General features: G+C 41.2%; 1 protein-coding gene across 4 annotated transcripts in view; it reads left to right on the top strand.

The window, feature by feature from the left end:
• The first annotated feature begins 9,276 nt into the window (after positions 1-9,276).
• slc12a7b (solute carrier family 12 member 7b) overlaps positions 9,277-22,913 on the top strand; it is an 85,028-nt gene continuing 71,391 nt past the window's right edge. For 3 of the 4 annotated variants that reach the window (XM_084033358.1, XM_084033361.1, XM_084033362.1), the window contains exon 1: positions 9,278-9,605. In XM_084033358.1, coding sequence (XP_083889484.1) covers positions 9,374-9,605 — 232 coding nt within the window. In that variant the 5' untranslated portion in view covers positions 9,278-9,373. Of the gene's footprint in view, positions 9,606-22,913 lie in introns of all 4 variants that reach the window. The other variant, XM_084033359.1, reaches the window with a different exon arrangement.

The raw sequence follows: 22,913 nt of genomic DNA on the forward strand, positions 1-22,913 counted from the left end.
AAGAAACCCCCTATAATAGCCATAGCCCCGCCCAGCACCCCCAAGAAATGTCTGTCATTTTTTTACATTTATATTTTATGTATGTTGTATCTAGCCCTTGTGTTGAATACTTTTACATATATGCTTATAGTCGCGGAACGAGTATAGTTAATGCGGGCGTGTACGCGTGTGTAGCATACCAAGGGTGGTCTGATGCGACCGCCATAATGAAATTCAAAGCACCTTCTCTTAAGTGTTGAGCATCCCCATAGCACCTGCAACAGAAAATCTCTGCCGCCACTGGTTATCATGTATGTCATGTAGCATAACTGATGGCTGTTGCACAAAACCTAGATAAGGGATTAAGCTGCATTTTCCTGGGTTATCCGTGATCCAGTTGCATGAAAGCATTTCTCATGTTATGGCATAAGTTACCATGGAGATTTATCCTGTGGAGCTAGCCTGCTCCAGACCAGACTAACAGTATCTATCAATCTGATTTGTATCTCAGCCACTTCGCTGGGAAACCAACGTGTTCATTACAGTAATTCCACTGCTTGTTATATGTTACTATCCAGGAAGTAGCCTGCTGTCATTATTTCAACACTGTGACCATGATTTTACATTCAGTGAGCCTATATTCATACATATTATTAAATTCTACATGTGATCCTCATTGTCACAGTTATAATTATGTTCATGGAGCTGTTCAGATTGTTCAGTAAAGGTTTCCACCATCAGTTTAAGACCGGGGTCCGATAACCAGACTGCGAGCCCACCTCGCTCACTCTATGTGATTCTAGTTGTAATGTATTTATGAACCACTGGGGGTGCTGTTGTAGTGTGCAAGACTTCAAAAAGGTGGACTCGAACGAAGTCCAGAAGCTAGAAAGCTCTTAATACAGGAGCTTAATATAAGAAATGCCTAAACGGGTCATTTTTTGGTACATCAACTCCAAACAATCTCATTCCTAAATTTTGTCAGAGAACAATATTGCTTAAAGCCGAAACTAAAACAACAGGTTTGGTGTCTGACTCATAACAATGAAAATATGACCCAGTGATAGGATTATGATAGGTTGAATAATAATGTCAAGCATCCAATGGTATTAATGCTGTAAAAATAACAATAAAAAGTCTCCTGCAGACTCACCCAGCTGTGATTCACCTGCACACATTGTACAGTCACACACAATGGGACTTTTTGACTCAAGGCCAGATGTCTGTGCACACACACCCACACACACACACACACACACACACACACACACACATACAGTATGTCCCTTATGATTAGTGCAGCCCGTGGGATCTCATTACAAACAGTGTGCCATCTGCACACGGACAAAAACAAGTCCCGTTAACGTCCCCTACCTCGTCTGTGATCACCACCTCTCAGCTTCAACACATCAGCCCCTGTGGAATAGGTTTTCTGCCAAACAACCTTTGAGCCACAATCATAGCTGTTATCCATATTATTTTATGTGCACACATTCAATATTGTGTTTTTGCAGGCTTGAACCTACATCGCATTTAAAAGGGGAAAGAAAGAAATCATTGTTTTATCCAGCTATTCTATGTTAAACCCCAGAGAAATAAGCGTTGTATCAATGATCATAAAATTACATGTTGAGTGAAAAGATTTCTCCAAAATGTCCACTCATGAATTCAGAAAACACATCTGTTCTGTTCTTTATGGTAATACTGTACTTCATTTAACTGAGTTCCTTCTATCAATTCTATGTAATCGTTATAATAATGTTTTCCAGTGTTTCCAAACAACAATTTTTACAATCGTGATTTAATTCACAATTAATTTATAAATCTAGATGAACGAACCATTCATTCCTCATCACCTTATCTTGTCTCGAATACGTAAACCAACCATTTTGAAGACTTATACATTTGATAAATTACAGCTTTGTTTTATCTGTTACTTAAAACACAAAAAATACCCATGTTAAATACTTTATTAGCATTTAAGCAGTACATGGCCATCATCAGCAGTCATGAAGAGTAAGGAAGAAGTCCTTATAAGCAAATAAATGCTAAAAATAAATAAACAAAACCTCACAAATACTTCTATTTAAAAAACTGTTTAATATATTGTCAGTTTATTATCTGTTAACCACCAAGTTACAGATGAATGAAGGAATTTTAATTGTTGACAAACATAATCAGAATGACTTTAAAATGTCCTTATGTGTGCTTACAACTATATCACACTGTTGTTAACTATATATTTATTGGTACTTACTGCTTCATATCGATGAAAGGAAGTCATCGTGTTTTTGTATCAATGCATTTTCTGGTTCATCGTACCAGATTCAAGTTTCGTCAAGACTTAATAAATGAAAGAGTTGTAGAATTTCTTCATCACACAGAGGAGCAGTTGGTTCGAAGTAAGACATGTAAATCATTTAACTTGAGTTTTTCTCTAAGAAATGGCATCTATTCTTCCTTCAATGATCACTACTGAGGTGCACTGTACTGAGGTGCTCTTCCAAAGGTGCTCTTCCAAACATATCTAAGCGTGGCAGCTGCCCTCAGCTCCTCACAGCACTTTGTACATCATGCTCCCCTCTGAGATTAGTTCAGACTACAGATCCAGGATGTGCTGCCGATGACCCGCCACTGTCCGTTATGACACAATGACGTAGCAATGGGGGACCCATTTCACAATAAAAGCTTCCTTTCATGCTCTAGACCTGACCCACATACACTCTGGACACGCGTCATTGGCTCTTGCAATTACACAAACACAGATGACGTGTGGATGTAGCCTAACTGTGGATGACCAGATGGCCATGCTGGGTGGGGTCTTGAAGGCTGGATGGGAACTTGAAGGCTGGGTGGGGTCTTGAAGGCTGGGCGGGGTCTTGAAGGCTGGATGGGGTCTTGAAGGCTGGGCGGGGTCTTGAAGGCTGGGCGGGGTCTTGAAGGCTGGATGGGGACTTGAAGGCTGGGCGGGGTCTTGAAGGCTGGATGGGGTCTTGAAGGCTGGGCTGGGTCTTGAAAGCTGGGTGGGGTCTTGAAGCCTGGGCTGGGTCTTGAAGGCTGGGCGGGGTCTTGAAGACTGGGCTGGGTCTTTTGCCACGTGCTGTGGGTTGGGTTACAGCAGATGGCACCAAATGAATGGATGGTGTCCAGTCGGGTGTTCTTTGTTTCTCAGATTGAAAGAACTGAAGAGTGCAGATCACTAGGCTCTGTAATCGCATCGCATGGATTCTCCTACCATTGCTACGCAGATGACACCCAGCTGTTCCTCTCTTTTCCCCCAACCTCTGACACTCACATTGCAACTCGCACCTCGGACTGTCTGGCGGACATCTCCGTCTGGACAACTGCACATCACCTCAAGCTCGACCTGAATAAAACCAAACTCCTCTTCATCCCGGGGAAAGACTGCTCTTGCATGTACCGGTCAGTCACTGTCGAGGGCATCACAGTTTTGCCGTCGTCAACCATGAGGAACCTGGGTGTAAACCTCGATGACCAACTATCCTGCACCCACAACATCACTGCTGTGGCCCGATCCTGCAGATTTGCCCTCTAAAATATCCGCAGGATTCGGACTTTCCTCACAAAGGATGCAACGCAACTCCTGGTCCAAGCACTGGTCATCTCCCGCCTTGACTACTGCAACTCTCTCCTGGCTGGACTCCCGGCCTCGGCGACTTAACCATTGTAGCGTATCCAGAACGCTGCAGCACGCCTTGTCTTCAATCTACCCAAATTCTCCCATGTGATCCCCCTCCTCCGTGACCTCCACTGGCTCCCTGTTGCAGCACGCCTTCAGGGCCATCAATGGAACGGCACCCATCTACCTTCAAACACTGGTCAAACCTCATGCCCCGAAGCGAGCACTTCGCTCCTCTACTTCAGCTGGCCGGCTAGTACCACCATCGCTGAAATCAAACAAATGTCGCTCAGCAAAGTCCAGACTCTTCTCTGTTCTGGTCCTCAGTGGTGGAACGAACTCCCGACTAATGTCAGGACAGCAGAGTCATTTGCCATCTTCAGAAAAAGGCCTCAGACTTCACCTCGACTCTGCATAGCATGACCCACTAACCCCCCCCCCCCCCCCCCCCAAAATAAAAAAAAACAACAAACTAACCTCTAGCACTTGATCATAGCACTGTTGTTCTTAAGGTATGTTTGCTGAACAGCTACTACTTTACTCAGATGAGGACCTCACACTTGTTCTATTTTTTAGCTCTTACTTTATTGGCAATGATATGTTGTGCTTTCTTTCTTTAGACAAATGTACTTATTGTAAGTCGCTTTGGACAAAAGCGTCTGCTAAATGACCTAAATGTAAGGTAAATGTAGTTTGTTGCTTGGTCGCCAGCTTGTGAGGCCTTTGACAAGCGCAGACCAGACTGTGCTAATATCCTTCCTCTTCCTCCTGTTGGACCTTTGGATCCAATTGTTAACATTAGTAAATGACTACAGACAAAATAAAATTATATATCTATTGAAGCAAACAATGATTTTTGTTCCTCCATGGCAACTGTTTAGCTCAGGTGAGTGTTGGTGATGCAGACTGTTAGTTTTGCACATGTGACTGCTGTTGTTTAGCAATTGAAAATAACTGTAAGTGTGATTTATGCCAAGACTACTCTTAAAGGTCCCATATTATGAAAACAGGTTTTCTACACCAATAAACTGGTCCTCCTTGAGCCTGCCAACTCCCAGAATGAGGAGAACAGGCTACTCCTGTATGGTCTCTGCAGCCCCCCCACTGGTACAACGGCGCTCATACAGGCTGTTCAGATTCAGCTCCCGTCGTTCCGTAACGAAGGGAGTCATTTGCATAGACCGAACTCCTCTGATGATAGGAGATATCTGAGAGGGGGCGTTCATCACCGAGGTGAAGTTCCGTGTGTCCTGATAGGCCGAACTCCTCTGATGATAGGAGATATCCGAGAGGGGGTGTTCATCACCGAGGTGAAGTTCCGTGTGTCTGTTGTTGGTTGTACAAATCAACATAAGTGCTAATATTCTGTCCCAGCTACCGAACTCCTCTGATGATGAAAATTATCCGAGTCGGGGCGTTCATCACCGAGGTGAAGTTCGGTGTGTCCTGAGGTGAGACAGCAGTGAGATAGCGGTGTTTCACAATGTCGTCGCTCAGAGCTAGACACGCAGATTGCTCTCTTGTTGGTTGTACAAATCAACATGAGTGCTTATATTCTGTCCCAGCTACAGAAGATCAGAAGAGACGGTGGTTGCGTTTCATTTTTAATGACAATGTGCCGGCTACGGTTCGTGTTAGCTTGTATGTGTGCATAGCCGTGGGAAGTGTCATACTACTCGCGATCAAAAAATAAATATTAAAAAAATGAATAAAAACTAAAAAAGCGTATGAATTACACGTTGTGTAGGCCTATGATGTTTTGAGTCAGTGTGTTCTGTCTAAAATGCTGTGCGATAGGGTTGTCTTAAGCCTGTTTTGACGCCCATGTCAGAAGCGTCAATAATTAAGTTTTATTTAATCTATTTAATTTATTATAGTTTTATATTTCACGTGTTTGTTTTCACCGTCAATTTCGGTGCAAGGCTGTACTGCAACATTTGTGACCTTAGCAAACGGTTACTTTGTTTGCGTTAGTATCAATCTGTGTGCGTTTTGCATTTTGTCGCCTTTTTTTGACAGTGATATATGCCTGTGCTGTGTGCCATGCAATGCTAGTATGCTGTCCTGTTACAGAGGCGTTTCAATAAAATACAATCAATTTTGTACCATTTCAAATAAAGCCTATTTTTATGGATTTCTAGCAAACTACCCCCCCACAGCAAACAGCCTGTTCTCAGGAGAGCTCATTTGAGCAACTTTTAGACAGCTGAAATTCAAGACCACTGATGGGTTTAGGGCAATGCATATCGAATCCAGTGTTGTTGAAACTCTGACAGCTGTGTGGAATTGATGAAAAGCAGTATAATAGGGAACCTTTAAATACAGTCAACTGCACAAACCTTGCCCATTTCTCTCACTCAAGTTGTCGGGGAAAATGTAATAACATAAATCCAAATAAATACCAAAAAGGAAAGTGAAAAAAATTGAATTGACCGTATAAATCACATGGATACAATATTCATGTTCTTTTCATAGCTGATGTAGCCAAGTGAATGAACAAAATATATATTATTTTGAAAAATAAACAAATGAATGTTCCTGTCACAAAGAAGTTAACTTTAGCAGACTGTCCACTCCAACAATGCAATAATAATGATCTGTTATACACGATACTGTGGAAGGTCATTTCTGTCAAGAGAAGACAAAACAACAGATGGAAAGTTAGACATGGTGAAAAAAAAAAACACATAAGTCATGAAATTGTCAAATTGAGATATCTTATCGTTCACCGTTTTTGTTAGTTGGCCAAATTTTGAGATTATAAATCAAAATTTGGATTGAGTAAATTAAGATTATGAGACAATTTTGAAATGATAATTCAAAGGAATTGACTTACTAAATTAAGGTACATTTTTATTATTACCATTTTTTATGCATAAAGTATCCTTTATAATATTTCTTAATTATTGTAATCTTCAACGTTCATTTTCTGCTTGACAAGTCTGAATATACTGTATAAATCTGTTTGATGTTACAATGCTTTTGAAAGGCAGAACAAACGCGTCACATTTATCTTTTCAGAATTGGATCTCCATTATCCCTTTTACTGAAGGCACAGACACTGGATGGCTCGGAGCTGTGGTTGTGCTGTAAATGCCACATCTGTTCTCACCCAGCTTAAAAAGAAAAAGTAATCAGCATTTTCATTTGGTCCGGTCTGCAAGTCACCCTGACCTGAGATGATGAGTTTAGCAGCGGATCAGTAAAAAGGCATGGACATGGGGGATTACAAGTGACTTTGTCAGGCCTGCATTTTAGTCTCACACCCCGAGTGTGATGCATGCCAACATTTATACGTCTGACTGAAAAAGGATATCTACAGAAAGAAAAATCCATTATTCACATAAAGAAAAGAAAATACCTTCATAAACTCAACTTACCACTTTCCTTTGAGTCATCTGTCACTTCTTCTACCCATCCGCCCCACATCCCCACCACCCCACAACCCCACCACTCCACCACCCCACAAACCCACCACTCCACCACTTCACCACCCCACAACCCCACAAACCCACCACTCCACCACTCCACCACCCCACAAACCCACCACTCCACCACTCCACCATTCCACCACCCCACAAACCCACCACCCCACAACACCACCACCCCACAAACCCACCACTCCACCACCCCACAACCCCACCACTCCACCACCCCACAAACCCACCACTCCACAAACCCACCACCCCACAAACCCACCACCCCACAACACCACCACCCCACAAACCCACCACTCCACCACCCCACAACCCCACAAACCCACCACTCCACCACTCCACCACCCCACAAACCCACCACTCCACCACTCCACCACTCCACCATTCCACCACCCCACAAACCCACCACCCCACAACCAAACCACCCCACAAACCCACCACTCCACCACCCCACAAACCCACCACCCCACAACCCCACCACTCCACCACCCCACCACTCCACCACCCCACAAGCCCACCACCCCACAACTCCACAACCCCACCACCCCACAAACCCACCACTCCACCACCCCACCACTCCACCACACAACCCCACCACCCCACCACCCCACAACCCCACCACCCCACACACCCACCACCCTACAAACCCACCACCCCACAACCCCACCACCCCAACATTCCACGAACCCACCACCCCACAAACCCACCACTCCACAACCCCACCATTCAACCATCCCACCACTCCTCCCCCACAGACCCTCCCACCCCCTAGGATATCCCACTGTCCGGCCAGCTGTCATTTTAGATGTCCATGTAACACCCTTCAAGCAATTACCGTCTAGTGGTCTCCTGGACTATTTGACATGGTTAACTTGCACGCTGAGAGGCTAATATTAGACTGAACACATCATACACAACAACCAGGAGTGGGGGAACAATTTTAAGCTTACATTGATAGTCTGCATTGCAACTCAACTCGGAAACATATAAACGGCTTCCAACCCCCAGACTGATTTTGTGTCTCTTTGAAGTCAATTTGTGTCTCTTTCTTTGAAATCATTCTGTATCTCTTTGTAGTCAGTTTGTGTCTCTTTGTAGTCATTTTGTATGCCTTTGTAGTCAGTTTTCATTCATTCTGTGTCACTTGTGTGTTTTCAGAATCGTTTTGTATCTCCTCCACCTTGTGTCATTTCCCCTTGAATTTGGCGAACAGATGGGTCTTTGCACAAGGAACAATAAATGAAACTAGGGTGGCGATCTAGAGCTTTGATTTCCAGCATCAGCTGATTCTTTCTGAAACCAACAGAATAAACTTCATTAAAAGCATCCAAATTAAAACCAGATATTGTAGTAAAAGCAAGCATGAATACAAGAGATGTGGTGTTGTTGTTTGTATCAAGCCTGTGAATGTTTGAAGGAGTGCCCTATGCTTTTTAACTGTGTCAAACTGAAAAAAATACCCCATCTAATATTGTTCTTTGGGTAACAGGGAGTTTTGAAACCGGGTACTATAGAGTACAGTATGTCAAAAACTGCCTGTGAACATAAGAGGTCGTCCTATCTTGAGGTATTGACAAACCATTTATTCTAAGCTGTGACATACCAAAGTTGTTATGGCAAGGTGTTGGCAGATGACTAAACCATCACTGATTTTTAAATTAGAATGATTTATTGAGTTTCCGTGACAGGCTATTGATAGTGGAAGATGTACAGACTGTGTTAATTAGCCATCATTTTGAGACCATTAAAGAAGCTTGTAATTAATTTAGTTGCCTGTACATGACAACAGGATACGGTCTCACATGCACTATTTTAAGGAGTATGAGCTGCTCTCCCTTTTCAAAGGCACATAGTAAAAATGAAGATATGTCTAAACTAAGAGTTTGTACTCTAAACACACACAAAGAAAAAAGTATCTGCATTGATATTTCATGAATTGAAATACTTGTTGCCTGGACGAATTCTTTTTCTGTTTGATAGTGAGTTGTTTTCATGACAAGAACTTACAGATACATTGAATTCAGTGGAGGATATAATTAAATTGATGCAAGTTTTAGAACCTGCTCTTTCCACCGTTAACACTTTTCAAGCACTCTGATTTGCTTGCTGGGAGTGATTGACAGCGCTCCTCGGCCCTCTCCACCAATGTGGGCAGGGCGAAGGCGGGAACGTCAATACTGTAATCAATCCTGATCAGCCCGTGCGCGTGTGTTCAGTTGTACGCTGTCCTGTGTGTTCGCTCCCCGGGTGTGAACCGCAGAAGAAGCCGGACGGTGCGTGGTTCCTCCATTCAAAGTGAGACAGTAGGAGGAGGGACATGGGGGAAAGGTTTGTGGTAGTCCCGGTTGACAGTGGAGTTGGGGTCGCCGGGGAAGGGGAGCACTCGGACGCGGTTGTCGCTGACCCGGCATCGGACACCGGCGGCAGCAGCAGCGGTGGCGGCACAGTGGAGACAAAAGAGGCGGGGGAGGACTCCGTGTTCGAGCCGCAGGAGGACCCTGACGCCGTGGTCCCGATCCTGGAGTATAACAGAGAGCCCAACAAGTACGGTAAGGCAGCTGCCGGCAACAAACTCCGCGTCCCACTTCTTATCTCGTCTATCAGCCAGAAGGATTAGCCGTCGCTTTTCACTTGTCCGGCTGTTTGTTCTGCTCTAATGCTAGTTATGTAATGAAGCCGGGGCGTCGGTACCCCGAAACAGAGCTGTGGCCGAGTAGACGCACCACGCGTTAATTAGACAACACTGCTTTGTTCAGACTCTTTGGGACGTGACATTTCCCCTCTCTTGTCTGCTCTTTTTATCAAAAGAGTGCAATTCGAGTCAGACGTTAGTTGTTGTTTGAACTGCCTTTCTGGCAGACTAGTAGACGTGACTAGGTTTTGGCACATGGCTTCCCCTTTTAAAGAATGTACATATCCCAGTTTAAGCACAAAAGAAACTTGATGTAGGCTTCCCAATCTTTAGTTCAACATCCTGTTGTTTAAACAAACACACATGTCGAAATGATGAACCTGCAGGATGGGAAGATGTGCCATTCATTCGTGATATTTCCATTGTAGACCTGTAAATCCACTTCAAGGTAATTGCTGCATTATCATATTGAATAGTCCCTCACTCTCAGTCTTTATCCTGAAGTCTTGTTCTACATGTTGCTCACAAACAAGGTGCTTCTATAGCAACAGGTCAGGGGTTAGAAGCTTCTGGATAATTGCCAGGTACACAGACAGAGCAAGCATGGAGACTTACACTACAGTGTGCCCATGGTTAAGTGTGCTGGTGACAATCTGTTGTGTTTATTGATTGCCTAATGTGTTGTTAAACTGTGCTAAGCTGCTAAAATGGGTCTCTTTTCTGCAGTAGTGGTTCTTTTGAATATTGTTTATGATGAACATGGGTCCCTGCTTTGCACTGCTCACAGAAATATCAAGAAAAGGGAGACGAATGGATGTTGTAGTTGCTAAAAATGAACACACTGGTGATGGATGATGGCAAAAGAAGACTTCAGCTGCTGAGATATTTTATCATAGTTTTATCAGTTATGTTACATCCTTAAATGTCTCACTGGCCCAGGGCCAATACACAATGCTGGTAGATAACGAGTCCGTTTCTGGCCCAGCTACAGCTGCTGGTGGAGATCTAGAGTGCGGAATAACATCTGATGACATTAGACACAATAGAGAAAATGATTGTATGCTCCTTTTTATTTGACATGTAAAGTAGGTTACTTTGAATTCTGACCTCTGTGACTTGTGATTGTAGATTTTTTACAGAAATAATTCTGACGCTGCTTGCGCAAATCCAGTACATTATACGGCATGGGTATAAACACTGGTGTGTTCTCATCTGGAGCTTGATTTAGAATTAAAGAAGAATATCGTTTTCCACATGACTTCCTTTTCCATGACACACAAACAGGTCGGCACCTGTCTATTCAGTTTTTAAGCAGATTGAATTTCATTGACAATCAGATGATGTTACAAAGAAGAATGTAAGTACTCGCGTGCACCCATTAAGTCTGTGTCTGGGGTGCTTGGACTTGTTGCAGCCTTTGCCTTGCATTGCTCAGCTGGACAATGACAGTTTATTTTGAGTGAGCTTTCATCAGCAAACATTTGTGACACGATGCAGAAGAAGATTGTATCCCTCTGTGGACATATACTCAACTGGGAGGTGGCTTTGTTGTCCGATTTAGAATCATGGTATTTCTATCATTTGTGTGTGTCTTTAACAGTTAAGATAGATACAGTTAATTAAGTCATCCAAGTCTGTGGTGAAGTCTTCTCTGGATCCAGCCTGTGTGTAGTAGCAGAAGACAGCAATGTCCTTCTCAAAGAGATTTTCTTTCTATCGGCTGTTTTTTTTTACTCTTTGTGGTATGGACTGTTGGAGATGTGATGTTGTGTGGGTATTTACTACGCATTTAGTAGTTGTTAATTGCACATGAACACATTTTAACATCTATAAGTGCTAAAGGGCTAAACTGGATAATGCAAACATTTTATTTCCCCTGGATTTCAATATCCTCCGTGCCTTCCTCCACTGCAATCTGCACGTGACTGATAGCAGAGGATGCCGCTTGTTTTGATGTAACCTATTTACTGATATCTAGTGGATGCTAAATTAAATTAAGAACTGTAGCAGAAGATTAGTCTAGATGATATTTGGATAATGGATGAGCTGCACCATTTTGAAACCTGATTAAATCATGGTTTATCTTTAAATCATGTTGAACCAATCTTTAAAACAGTCTTAAAATTAAGAAAGATTCAATGTAAACCTCTCTTTAAATGGCGGTTTAGTTTTTGCTCTAAACCTTGATTAACATGTTAACCACTATCAACTTGAGTTGAGGAGGATTAACTATTTAAATGGCTGCCTTTTTATTAGGAACATTTAGCAAAAGTAAGTTTGCTGCCGTCAGTTGTTTTATTTCCATATTGCTCCATTCTTTCAGCCAACAATTGGAGCTTCTCTGCTGAAACATCATGAGGAACATTAGGCTAACTAACTGAGTTCATAGCTAGTTTGCAAACAATATAAGGTTTTGTTTAAGAATACAGAGCAGACAAAAGATAAGCCCCCCTTCTTATCTTATTTTAAACTGGGTAAGCAAGTATCATATTAATTTAACTCTTATTAAATGTTGGCTTAAAGGTGGCTACTTGGTTACTAAAAAGAGATAAATTTTTATATTTCAAAATTAAAAAAATGTACATGTAGAATTAATCATTTTAAACCTAATTTTGCTGAACTCTGATTCTAATCTTAGATTAAATGAGTCCTTGTTGGTGCAGCCCAGGCTTTTTAGTAACAATTCTATGTATGTTATCATTTGACAGAAAGACATAAAGATTATAGATAAAGTAGACTGATTGATCCCAGTTATCTAAAACATAAAAGAAAGAAGGTTTTCTTGATATTTGGAGGGGGGTTATTAAATATTGTAATCAATATTAATATTTGTGAAAGTGTAGCTGAACTGAGACATCGTGTTTCTCTCGTCAGCTAGGTTGCACAATACATGCATGGGAGGAGATTAAGTAACATTGTAAAGAGGAAGCAGTGCCTATGAAGAAGTAGAAATGGAAAAAAAGGAAGTGGACATATGGCTTCACATAAAAGTATATATTTTACAGAGTCTTAGAATGTATGTAAGAACAAGCATGCCCTGTAAGCATGGTGTCTTAACAAGAGATGTAATGAATCTATTCATTGCGGTGTCGGGGTAGAACAGATGATGCACCCATGATGCAACCTGCTGCTTGCCTCAGATACGTAGAATGACTAAGATTACATTTGGATTTATGAGAGATTAAGCAGGCAGTGAAAGATAAATGAGGTTCTACAGGGATAAGGGTCTCCAAAGGGTGTCGGATTTAAACTTTGTAAGCACTGAGAGAGCAACTGTCAGTCTGTCTCTGTGACAGCTCCAGGCGGCTGAAAAGTGAAGCCGAAGCTGAAGTGCCTTAAACTCGCATTCTCTGTACTGGACATCATCATCTGATTACATGGAAGTCTATGAGAGAATGACCCACCTTCTCATATTTATGCAGGGAGACCATATTATGCATGATCATCTTATTGAAGATTATTTGGTTGTCTTAATTTAATATGAATTTTTCATATCATCCCATGTCTAGGCAGTATACATGTTGCACCGCCAGTGTCATGTTCAGCCAAGACTTGGATTTCAAAATACCATCTATCTACGTTTTGGATTACTACTCATACATGGATGATGGAGACCCCCACATACTTAATACAAGGTCATATTCCCATTTTGGCCGTGGTGAAAAGAGGTGGAGAAAAACCTCAGAAATAATAGTGAAAATTGGTGGACACATGTTTTGAGTGGAGTATGCCTTTTATTGTTTGTAATACCATGACATATAACCTTCTCTCTGAAGACAGATCTGGTCATGTCGCCCATCCCTATGGTAGGTCAGGTTTGGTCAAATCCAAACCCTCTGAAATGAGGTTGGTGTTTCAGGCTATTTACACAGTTTTTACTCACTAAGTGCTGTTCCATGTGGACCATCTGTTAGAGTGAGAGGTATGTCATGGTCTTAATGTGTCTTTGAGGTTAATGCATACAGCATGTGCATATGTGAATGCCTGTGATTGATCCCTTTTACTCTGCTGGCTCCAGACTACTTTTCAGGTGGAGCCTGAGGTTACGTAGTAAATACAGCACTGATATATTGTTAGTGATTTGTGGTGAGTGCAGTATGAATGGGTTAGCGTTAGTAAATGACTGGCCTCCCCACACAGCATTACATTTGCGTGCATGTGTGTGCCTTCCTGTTAAAAAAGGCATGCACCTTGGGCTATCATGTGCTGCCCTCGGCTTTATTTGGAGCACAGCAGTCAGCACATGGCCACCAACTGGGCCCTGGCGTCCTCTATATCTGCTCCTGTGTGGCCTCCCAGTCCGCTGCCTCTCCTCCCAGTCCTGTGTATGATGTTTGTTCCAGTTGCTCCTTATTTTAACATGCAACACTCAGGAGAAGTGGCGTGTCCCTCTCTGGTCAGTCTGGAGGGTTTTCTGAGAACCTTCCTCCTCTTTTGGGAAGTGCACACAGACCCAGTTTAGCCCAATCATAGAAACGCCTTTTATAATGCTTTTAACAGTGTACAAGTTTAAGTTCCTATGATGGGAAGTGTCAGTAAAATAAATCCTGCATTATCTCATCTTTCATTTGAAAGTCCTCACCAAACTTTTAGCTGTGGTCAAAACTACAGAAGATTTAAATCTGTCAATGTGTGGAATTTTTTACTGGCTTCTTAGCGTTATTTCATATTTTTGTTTATTGCGTTGTGCAGATAGACATTACATTCACCACATATCAGTTAAGATTCCTAAAGTAGTAGAGAACTGTGTTGCATCTGTACTGCTGACTGTCATGGCTCTTCAGAGAGTGTTTTGTGTAGCTTGTAGCTTGTAGTGTACCTTTTCAAAATAACCCTGTGTAGTACATGTGACCTACTGACATGCTAAAGAAAGCAGAAGTATATCACCATCTAAGATCCAGGCGAGGTAGTATTCTGTGTTTCACAGAGCTTTACTTCCGTTTCTTTTCTTCCTTTCCTGTGGTTTGACACAGTGGTTCCATCAATGTACTCTTATGTGTTTTTGAATATCACATTAGAAAATCTATATGGAAACGGCAGAATTTGATAAAACCTTTATACTTGCTTGAGGTGGTTTTTTGCCTTTTGTTGAAGAAGGGTTGATGTGCTTAATGGGATATGTGAGCACTTTTGCTGAATAAGTTCTGACATAGCGAGCATTGCACTTGCATGACTGATCAGCTGTTTCCACTGTTAACCAGCATATATACTGTATTGTTTTCATGGCTAATGTCACAGTTGTGTGTACAGCACAGAAGTTTAATATTGTGGGAACCATATGTTAAAGGTCAACTTGTCCTATAGGCCAATCAATACTGGAGTTTTGATGCATGTCTGGTTATTGCATCAACATTTAGGTAAGTATCAGATTGGACTCACTATTGGCTGATAACCAATATTAGTGGAAATACTAAAATAATATTATAACACACAATAATCAATGCACTGGATTTACTGGATATAGAAACGGTCCTGTAATCAAGCTGAAATGCTGTTCTTATCTCGAATTTTGCTCTGTACATAAATGTGAAGCTTTTGTTTATTTCAGACACACAACGTATGTGGACACATTGATAACGGTAACAATCACTGCTTCCATCACTGCTATAGACATTGAACAGATGTCGTGGGAAAAACTACTCAGCATGTTTTTCCTACGAGGTTCTCCACATTTGCTCTTGGTAGTCATGGGGCTTTCCAGCTCTTGGTCAGCAGTATGTGTACGGCTAAATGTGGCATTTACACTGAGTCATTTCGGACTTTCTGCATTTGCTATTGCAATAAATACTATTTTAGGACAAAATAAAGCCAAACAAGGCCTGTGAATAGCAACATCTAACTTGTAAAATTACATGACAGAATTGTTAGTCGCGTCAACTGCTCTCTGTTACTGTCTGTTAATTTTAGCATTGGATTGTGTAAGTCTTCATGTTATGATGTCCACCCCAGGTGTATTCAAGGGGAAACGCCAGCTGGGTGCAGTTGGTTACGTCGGCCGGTATCAGATGTCAGAAATGTGTAGGGAGACATGTGAGTATCATGTTCTGCCTGTCTCTGAATGGAGAGGCTACAGATTACTTCTTAACCCCTCCCCTTGTCACAAGCAGCCAAAATGACTTCAACACAGTCAAATGCCAGAGATGAAACTGATACAGTGGAAGCTTCAATCATTTCCACCATCTCTCACGGCTTCTACTTGAGCCACCTTCTGTTTTTGCTCAACTTACACACTGGCTGATATTAATGTCCAGTTGGCCTATCAACAGAGATAAAAGAGGATGCTTAAGTGGCATCGGATTGCTATAATATGCATGACTTCATTTCCAAGCTCAGTCGAGTGTTCCTGCAAGTGCAACCACCAGTATGGTTGTGCAATTGTCGGTTTTGAAACCAGAGAATATTCATCATTAGCGCTGCTTCCCGCTGTTTACTTGGATTGTTTATTTATTGTAGATTGCATTGTCCTCTCCTTTGTAAATAAAACATCTGGGGCCAGATGAGTAAACACACAAGCTGGTATTTACAGGAGAAGAGTGTGCAGTGAGCCTGCACACCTCACACATGCTTCAGACCAGGTTGCCTGCCAATTTCATTAACTTGTGGTCTAAAAATAAAAGACACTGTTAATTTGTCGAAAGAAAGAAACCACAACATATCATTGCCAATAAAGTAAGATTAGGAGCCTTTTCAAACCATTTACGGCCAACGGTTGCAAATGATCGTCACCTTACTTGCTGCTTAATCTGTTTTCTGGAGCCAATACAATTCAGCATTCACAGAAAAAAAGGTCAAAAAGAAATCTAGTGGACTCGCGTTTAGCTTCAGAAGAGAGTGTCACCTGAGAAGGCTGTGTCAAATACAGTTTAATGGATGACTGGCAGGCAAGCGTGCGGTTACCTGAGATGGTCGAGTTGATGCTGTCCACGTGTGCATTTAAGTCATCCCTGACTCATGTAGCCTCTTATCATGCAGAGTGGCATTTACCTTTCCTCAGCTCATTTACTGTGCTTTACCTTGACTTTAAATATCTGACTGTATCTAGTGGGGTTTTTCCATCACGGCTTACATTCTAAATTGACAATCGATCAAAATTAATTTGATGTTGAGCTTCGAGGTCAAAAGCAGGAGCAACGGTTCACTTCGTATTTGTTTTTTCTCCACCCCCACATAAAACCAAAAGCATTCCAAGCTGCGTAGCTCATAGTAGCCTGCAGCGGCACTTATGGTGACACCATGGCCACTGCCAGTCGGAGATGATGGCAACAGGACTGCTTCCCTGGAGTCACCGATGTGGCAACGTTCTGCCTTTCCTGTGAGATATGTCATGGAAGAGTTATGTAAATGTCAAATGCGTCGTTGACAGTTTGTAGGCTGCAGATGATTTGGAGACGGCAGCGATCAACAAACCCCCATCAACGCCCTGCAAACTCAGCCAACTGGCTATTCCAGGCACACTATCTCCACTTAAAATCCCCTGTGTGCACATCGCTTTGTTCGGTAAAGCATGTAGCCGCCAACCTTCATGGTGCATTCAGGTGTAGGTCTTAAACACTGAGGAACCCAAACCGTTGTTGTATAGCCTATTAAGTATTATTATATATTCAACCAATTCTTTTACTGTGACAATATGCCTTTAGTGTGGTAGATTCCAAAGAAACCACACTTTATACCATTACCCTATTATTTTTAAAACATTTTAAAAAGGAACGACAATTGTCATAAAACTAATGATGTGTTGATGAATCAAGACTAGTCATAATTGTCACTGCAGTGATTTAAAAACAATAATAAGGAATTGAATTATTTGATTGTGACCTCAACTTCAAAAGTAGAATTGAATGGTGGTTGTAGAGACTCACGATACCCCTATGCAGACAAGAGTTCACCTTCATCACCCGGCTACAGACCACTAAAGGCAAGACAAGTCATGGGAATTGTTCAGAAAGGAAACTAAAAGGTCCAGTCACAATTTCACAGTCTTAGGAAAGTCTGTCTAAATATAGCTGGCATTGTTTCCCCTCAGTTTAACTTGAGGCAGTGCTTGTAAAAAAATACCCTTTCCATTTGCCAGTTTAAACCTGGCTACACAGGTTAACACTGCTAGGTGTTAAAGATTGGTGCCAGTTGGCTGACTTCATTCAGCCTGCTGGTCGAGGTGTGTACCAATGCACAAGTAGTTTGTCCATGTTTTGTCATGATTGTGATGTATTTCCAGATGTGATCAAATGGGGGCAACAGAGTGTCATTATTAGTCTTCAGCTATCTGCTGCATAAAGGAGGGAAACTCTAAATGCAAAAGCAGAAGCCAGTCAAATATGGACTTTTTGTATTCCAAATGTGTGTGTGTGTTATTTTGTCAGCTACAGTAACAGACATGTTGCACAGGGATCAGGCCTATTCACTGCATGTCACTGTTTGAGCTGCATTTCTGATGAATGTATAACTGATGTTCTGCTAACACAGACATAAAAGCTTATAGAGTAGTACAGTATAGTATATCATGGCTTTTCTTTTGTCTCCCATTTGGCTTCCGTCAGTCAAAACGCATGCACAACAGTTTTATGTGCAGAAGGAAGTAATAGAGAGAAGGGAAGATGCCGTCGACAAAAGGCCATGACCCAAACACACATGACATGATGAAGAGATTACTGTTGGCCAGCTTGTTGGCCACTGTGATTCACTCATCAGCATTGTTTTAGACTGTGTGACTCAGAATAATGATCCTCACAGGAAGGCTGTCCTTCCTCATGCCCCCTCTAGAGGGCACTATCAGTTACTGGTGGGGATTTAGTTTATCACTTCAAAGCTCTTAAACAGGGATGATGTCACAGAAATATGAGGTCATGTTTTCTGACTTTGCCAGATTTTACAAGTTTTTTAACTTACGTTAGTGCTAGTCCTGCAGAGCAATGTGTACTTATTTTTAAATATTCAATCTGTATTTATTAACAATAACAATGTTTATGAAACACATGGGTCACATTACTCCTGTGATTACTAGAGCAAAGGCATCTTAAACAGCATCAAACATTATATTCACAACATTAGTTGTTTATTGTAGTAATAGTGATGGTTGTTATCTTGTTTGAATGTATTAACAGACCCATCATTCAACTGGGTAACACCTCCTTTTGGTTTGCATTTTGATCATGTGTACTTTCAGATCACATTAATTTAAATATTGAAGTTCCCTTTTTTATCATTTGGTCCTCCAAATATCCGTTCACAGGGTAATGTATCATAAAGCAGCAAAACCATGACAAACAAAGGGAGTTATGAAAGGGGAGTCTAGCTTAAGATGTGATGAAAGGAGAAAATCAGGGAGTTGCCAAACATCAAATGGAATTATTATAATTCTTAAAAAAGCAATTGCTCATGAGAAGAAAGGGCTGAGCTCCACGTCCTTGGGCTGTACTCGGTGCAGGCTATCTGTTGCAAATCCAGTCTCCTCCCATTTCCCCTTGTAGAATCAATCAATACCTCTATTCTGGGATTGAAATCTGAGCCGAGGGAGAAAAAGTTCAGCTCTGTTGAACTGTTGTTATTTTCTGGGTGGATAAATTCACAGTCCAAACCATTACAGTACATTACAGGACAGTACATTACAGGACAGTATATAGATATAATGTCTTCTATTCCCTTTACAGAGTTTATATTAGCCCATTGTGTGGATGAATACTTTTCTGAAGACCAGATTCATGTCAAGTTAAAAGCTATGGATAAACATATCCTTAACTTTGAGGATGGATGAGGAAGTCCTCGGTGACCATGTTAACATGCACACTAATATTTCACTATTATTCAGAATATGAAGATATTCAGAATTTGGTATGCGTCAAGTAAACACCATAGCCCTATATGATATTCTGAATTGGGCCTTGTTCCGATTCCCAAATGGATCATTTTTGGATCAAGACATGCCTGTTTATGGCAAACTCTGTCCACAAACCGACTAAAAATGGTCTGTTCTTGTGCAGTTTTGCCAAAGTTGCTGAGCGTCGATAACGCACATTGGAGCTTACATGACTGCAAATCTGGAAAAGTCGAGTTATTTAAAGGCCGTAGCCTTCGGCATATATCATGGAGGCATTTTACTTCAATCAGAGTATGCCGAAACAAAATATTAGTGGAATATTTACACTCTTTGGTCATGTAAACAGCTTAACATTTTCTTTTTTAGAAGGGCAAATTTTAGATTTTTTGAAACCCAAATACATTTTTGTAAAAAAAAATTTGAGGCATAGAAGCCTTTATTAGCAGTGGATAGATAGGAAACATGGGAGAGAGCCCGACCGATAAAGGATTTTGAAGGCCGATACCGATACAAATAATAATAACTTTAACTTTATTTGTATAGCACCTTTAAAAACAGCAGTTAACAAAGTGCTTTGACATGGCAGAAATCACAATACACACACAAATACAGTAAAAGCAAAACAATTAATAATAACAGTAAAATCCAATTACGCATCATTGTATAAAAATGTACAGAGGACAGAGGAAATTATTATTAGCTTGTTAGTTAAGTAATGTAAGGTGCTTGCAAAGAAAGAAAAACAATGGGATAAAGGGATAAAAAGACGGCATCACAGGAAGGCAAGTCTATAAAAATGAGTTTTAAGAAGTGATTTAAAAGATGACACTGATTCAGCAATCTACGCGGGCAGGTCGTTCCAAAGCCGAGGCGCTCTGACAGAGAAGGCACGGTCACCTCTAGTTTTGAGCCTCGGCCTTGGAACAGTTAAGAGAGACCCGCCCGCGTATCTAAGGCTGCGAACAGGCTCGTATGAGGTCAGCATGTCTGAGATGTATTCTGGGGCTAGACCTTGACGAGCCTTAAAAGCGATCAGTAAAATCTTAAAATCAATTCTAAAATGTACAGGGAGCCAGTAGAGTGAGGCGTCAATTGAAGTGATGTGATGCCGTCTGTTAAAACCAAATGTTTGTTGATTTAAAAATCTGATATTCCGATATGTCGGCCGATTATATATTTTTTTTTCCAGAAATGAGTAACAAAACATCAGATTTCCCTAACATTAGTTATTTGTAGTTATTTATGAGTCTTCACAAAAATAATATGATAATGTCGTTTAAAAATAAACTTCCAAATATATTAAAGTTATTATAAATAAAATTGATAAAAATACAAACTTATGATATAAAACTCAAAGTCCTTTGAACAAAAACACAATAACAACAACCAAACACAAGTAAAAGACTTGGTAAAAATAAATTTGAACAAGACTGGAGACAAATTCTGTTAAGTTCTATGAGGGTGTTTCGTATTCATTTATCGGCCATTATAAATGCAGATAAATGCCGATACCGATGGTTTGGAAAATGCCTAATATCGGCCGAAAATATCGGCTCTAGTACGTTCGTACATGGCATGCGCTCTAACCACTCTGCCACCAGCGTGCCCATACCCAAATACATTTATGTTTTGTGCATGCAAATGTAACCCGTGGGTTATCTCCCCTTACAGGAAGCACCATTATCATCACTCCAGTGAGTGTAAAGCAAATAAGTGCTGTAGGCTACCTCTATAACGGTCTTATATCTGTTTGTTCTGATTAACCACTCCCAAGCCTTCATAGAGTTACTGGAATTTAAAATATCTGACAAATGACCATATGTAGGCTTCTATGTTGCAAACTGCTTTTCTAATTCCTCTAGTGTGATTTATATTTCCTGTTCTGGTTGTCTAGATCACAGAGATGGATCATATGTGTCCTTCATTAGACAGTCCGGATGCTCTACAATTTTGTCGAAAATCACTTGTTAGGTCGTGATCAAAGTGATTTTATTTAAGTAAGGCCTTAGACAATGTACACATATTCTGTGTGCATTGTCTTCGGCAGCAAACGTTTGGCCATATGTTAGAAGGTGGGGGCTTCTTAAGCATGAATATGTGAGTTTCACAAAGTTGTGCCTCTCTACAGACTTTTCTTTTTAGTATTTCAAAAGTTGATTATTTCCTCCTATGATTATTTTGGAGCAACAGATGGGTCTAGAATGAAGTTATGTAGTAAATACCCTTGTGTTCCTCTGTGTTGATATTGTGCTTCGGCTGTGATATATCATGCACGACATGGTGAAAAACTGTTAATGAACTGCTTATGCCACATTTCTAATCTAGTTAGTTTTCAGTGTCCACTGTGGATTGTCGTGAAGGCCCTCATAACAGGGACATTGTCCTCCTGGCCTGGATGCACTGGCCCTGAGAAGCAGCCTGACTGTCTGGCCACCTAATCAGCAGATGCCAGTTACATCACTGGCCATCCACTAAGCAGGGAGTAGATGAGTGATCTCTTTGTTGCCTTAGCAGCACCATAGTACTTTGTGGACCATTGGTGGACATTGCCTTGTGAGATCACAGTATTGTGTAATGCCTTCCTTTCACTATGAACAGAAACATTCCCTATGGTAGCTACTTTAGACAGTATAGCCACGTTTCCACCAAGCACTGATTTGTCATAAAAAAAAAGCCCAGCTGCCATCAATAGTGACAGCAATTCTTTTTATTTACTGAAAAAAATGGCAATCACAAAACTACAGCATACAGATGATGAAATGCTGATGTTCTTCTGGTTGGTCGCCATTGAAATGTTTCAGTGAAAGTTTCTTGAAGATGATGTCATGCACCATCCCTACGGTGATGAGCTGAGACTCCTGCATACACTGGAGTGGTACTCTCTGCAATGGAAACACGGCATAGAGAAAAGGAGCTGGTAACCAGTAGGGTTGTCACGATACCAGAATTTCAGTAGTCGATACCAATACCTGTGAATTTCCACGATTCTCGATACTAATTCGATACCACAATTTAAAAAACAACAACAACAGGACCCATGTACTTTTAAATTCACTAATTTATTGAAAACTGCTTCAAACTGTCAAGTATTTAACACCACTGTGCTTTAAGATCTTTTTGCACAGAATTTAAATTGCAGTACCAGCTGCCAACAGACCTATAGCCATCCAGTATAAAAACAAACAATACTGTGCTTATAAATATGGTCATAAATAACAATAGTCAACTATTTTACATTAAAAAAAGAACAGCAGTGGCCTATAGCCAGGTTTGACGTGCTTCCTCCTTTGGTCTGAAAACTTCTGAGGCACTTTTTGCATGTCGGCTTGTTTGAATCAAGAATTGCTCCGGATTCATCCGCCTCGAACGCAAAATATTTCCACACGCGACTCTTCGCACCTGTCTTGTCGA

The sequence above is a fragment of the Eutrigla gurnardus genome (assembly GCF_963514095.1).
Source record: "Eutrigla gurnardus genome assembly, chromosome: 18".
NCBI classification, from domain to species: domain Eukaryota; kingdom Metazoa; phylum Chordata; class Actinopteri; order Perciformes; family Triglidae; genus Eutrigla; species Eutrigla gurnardus.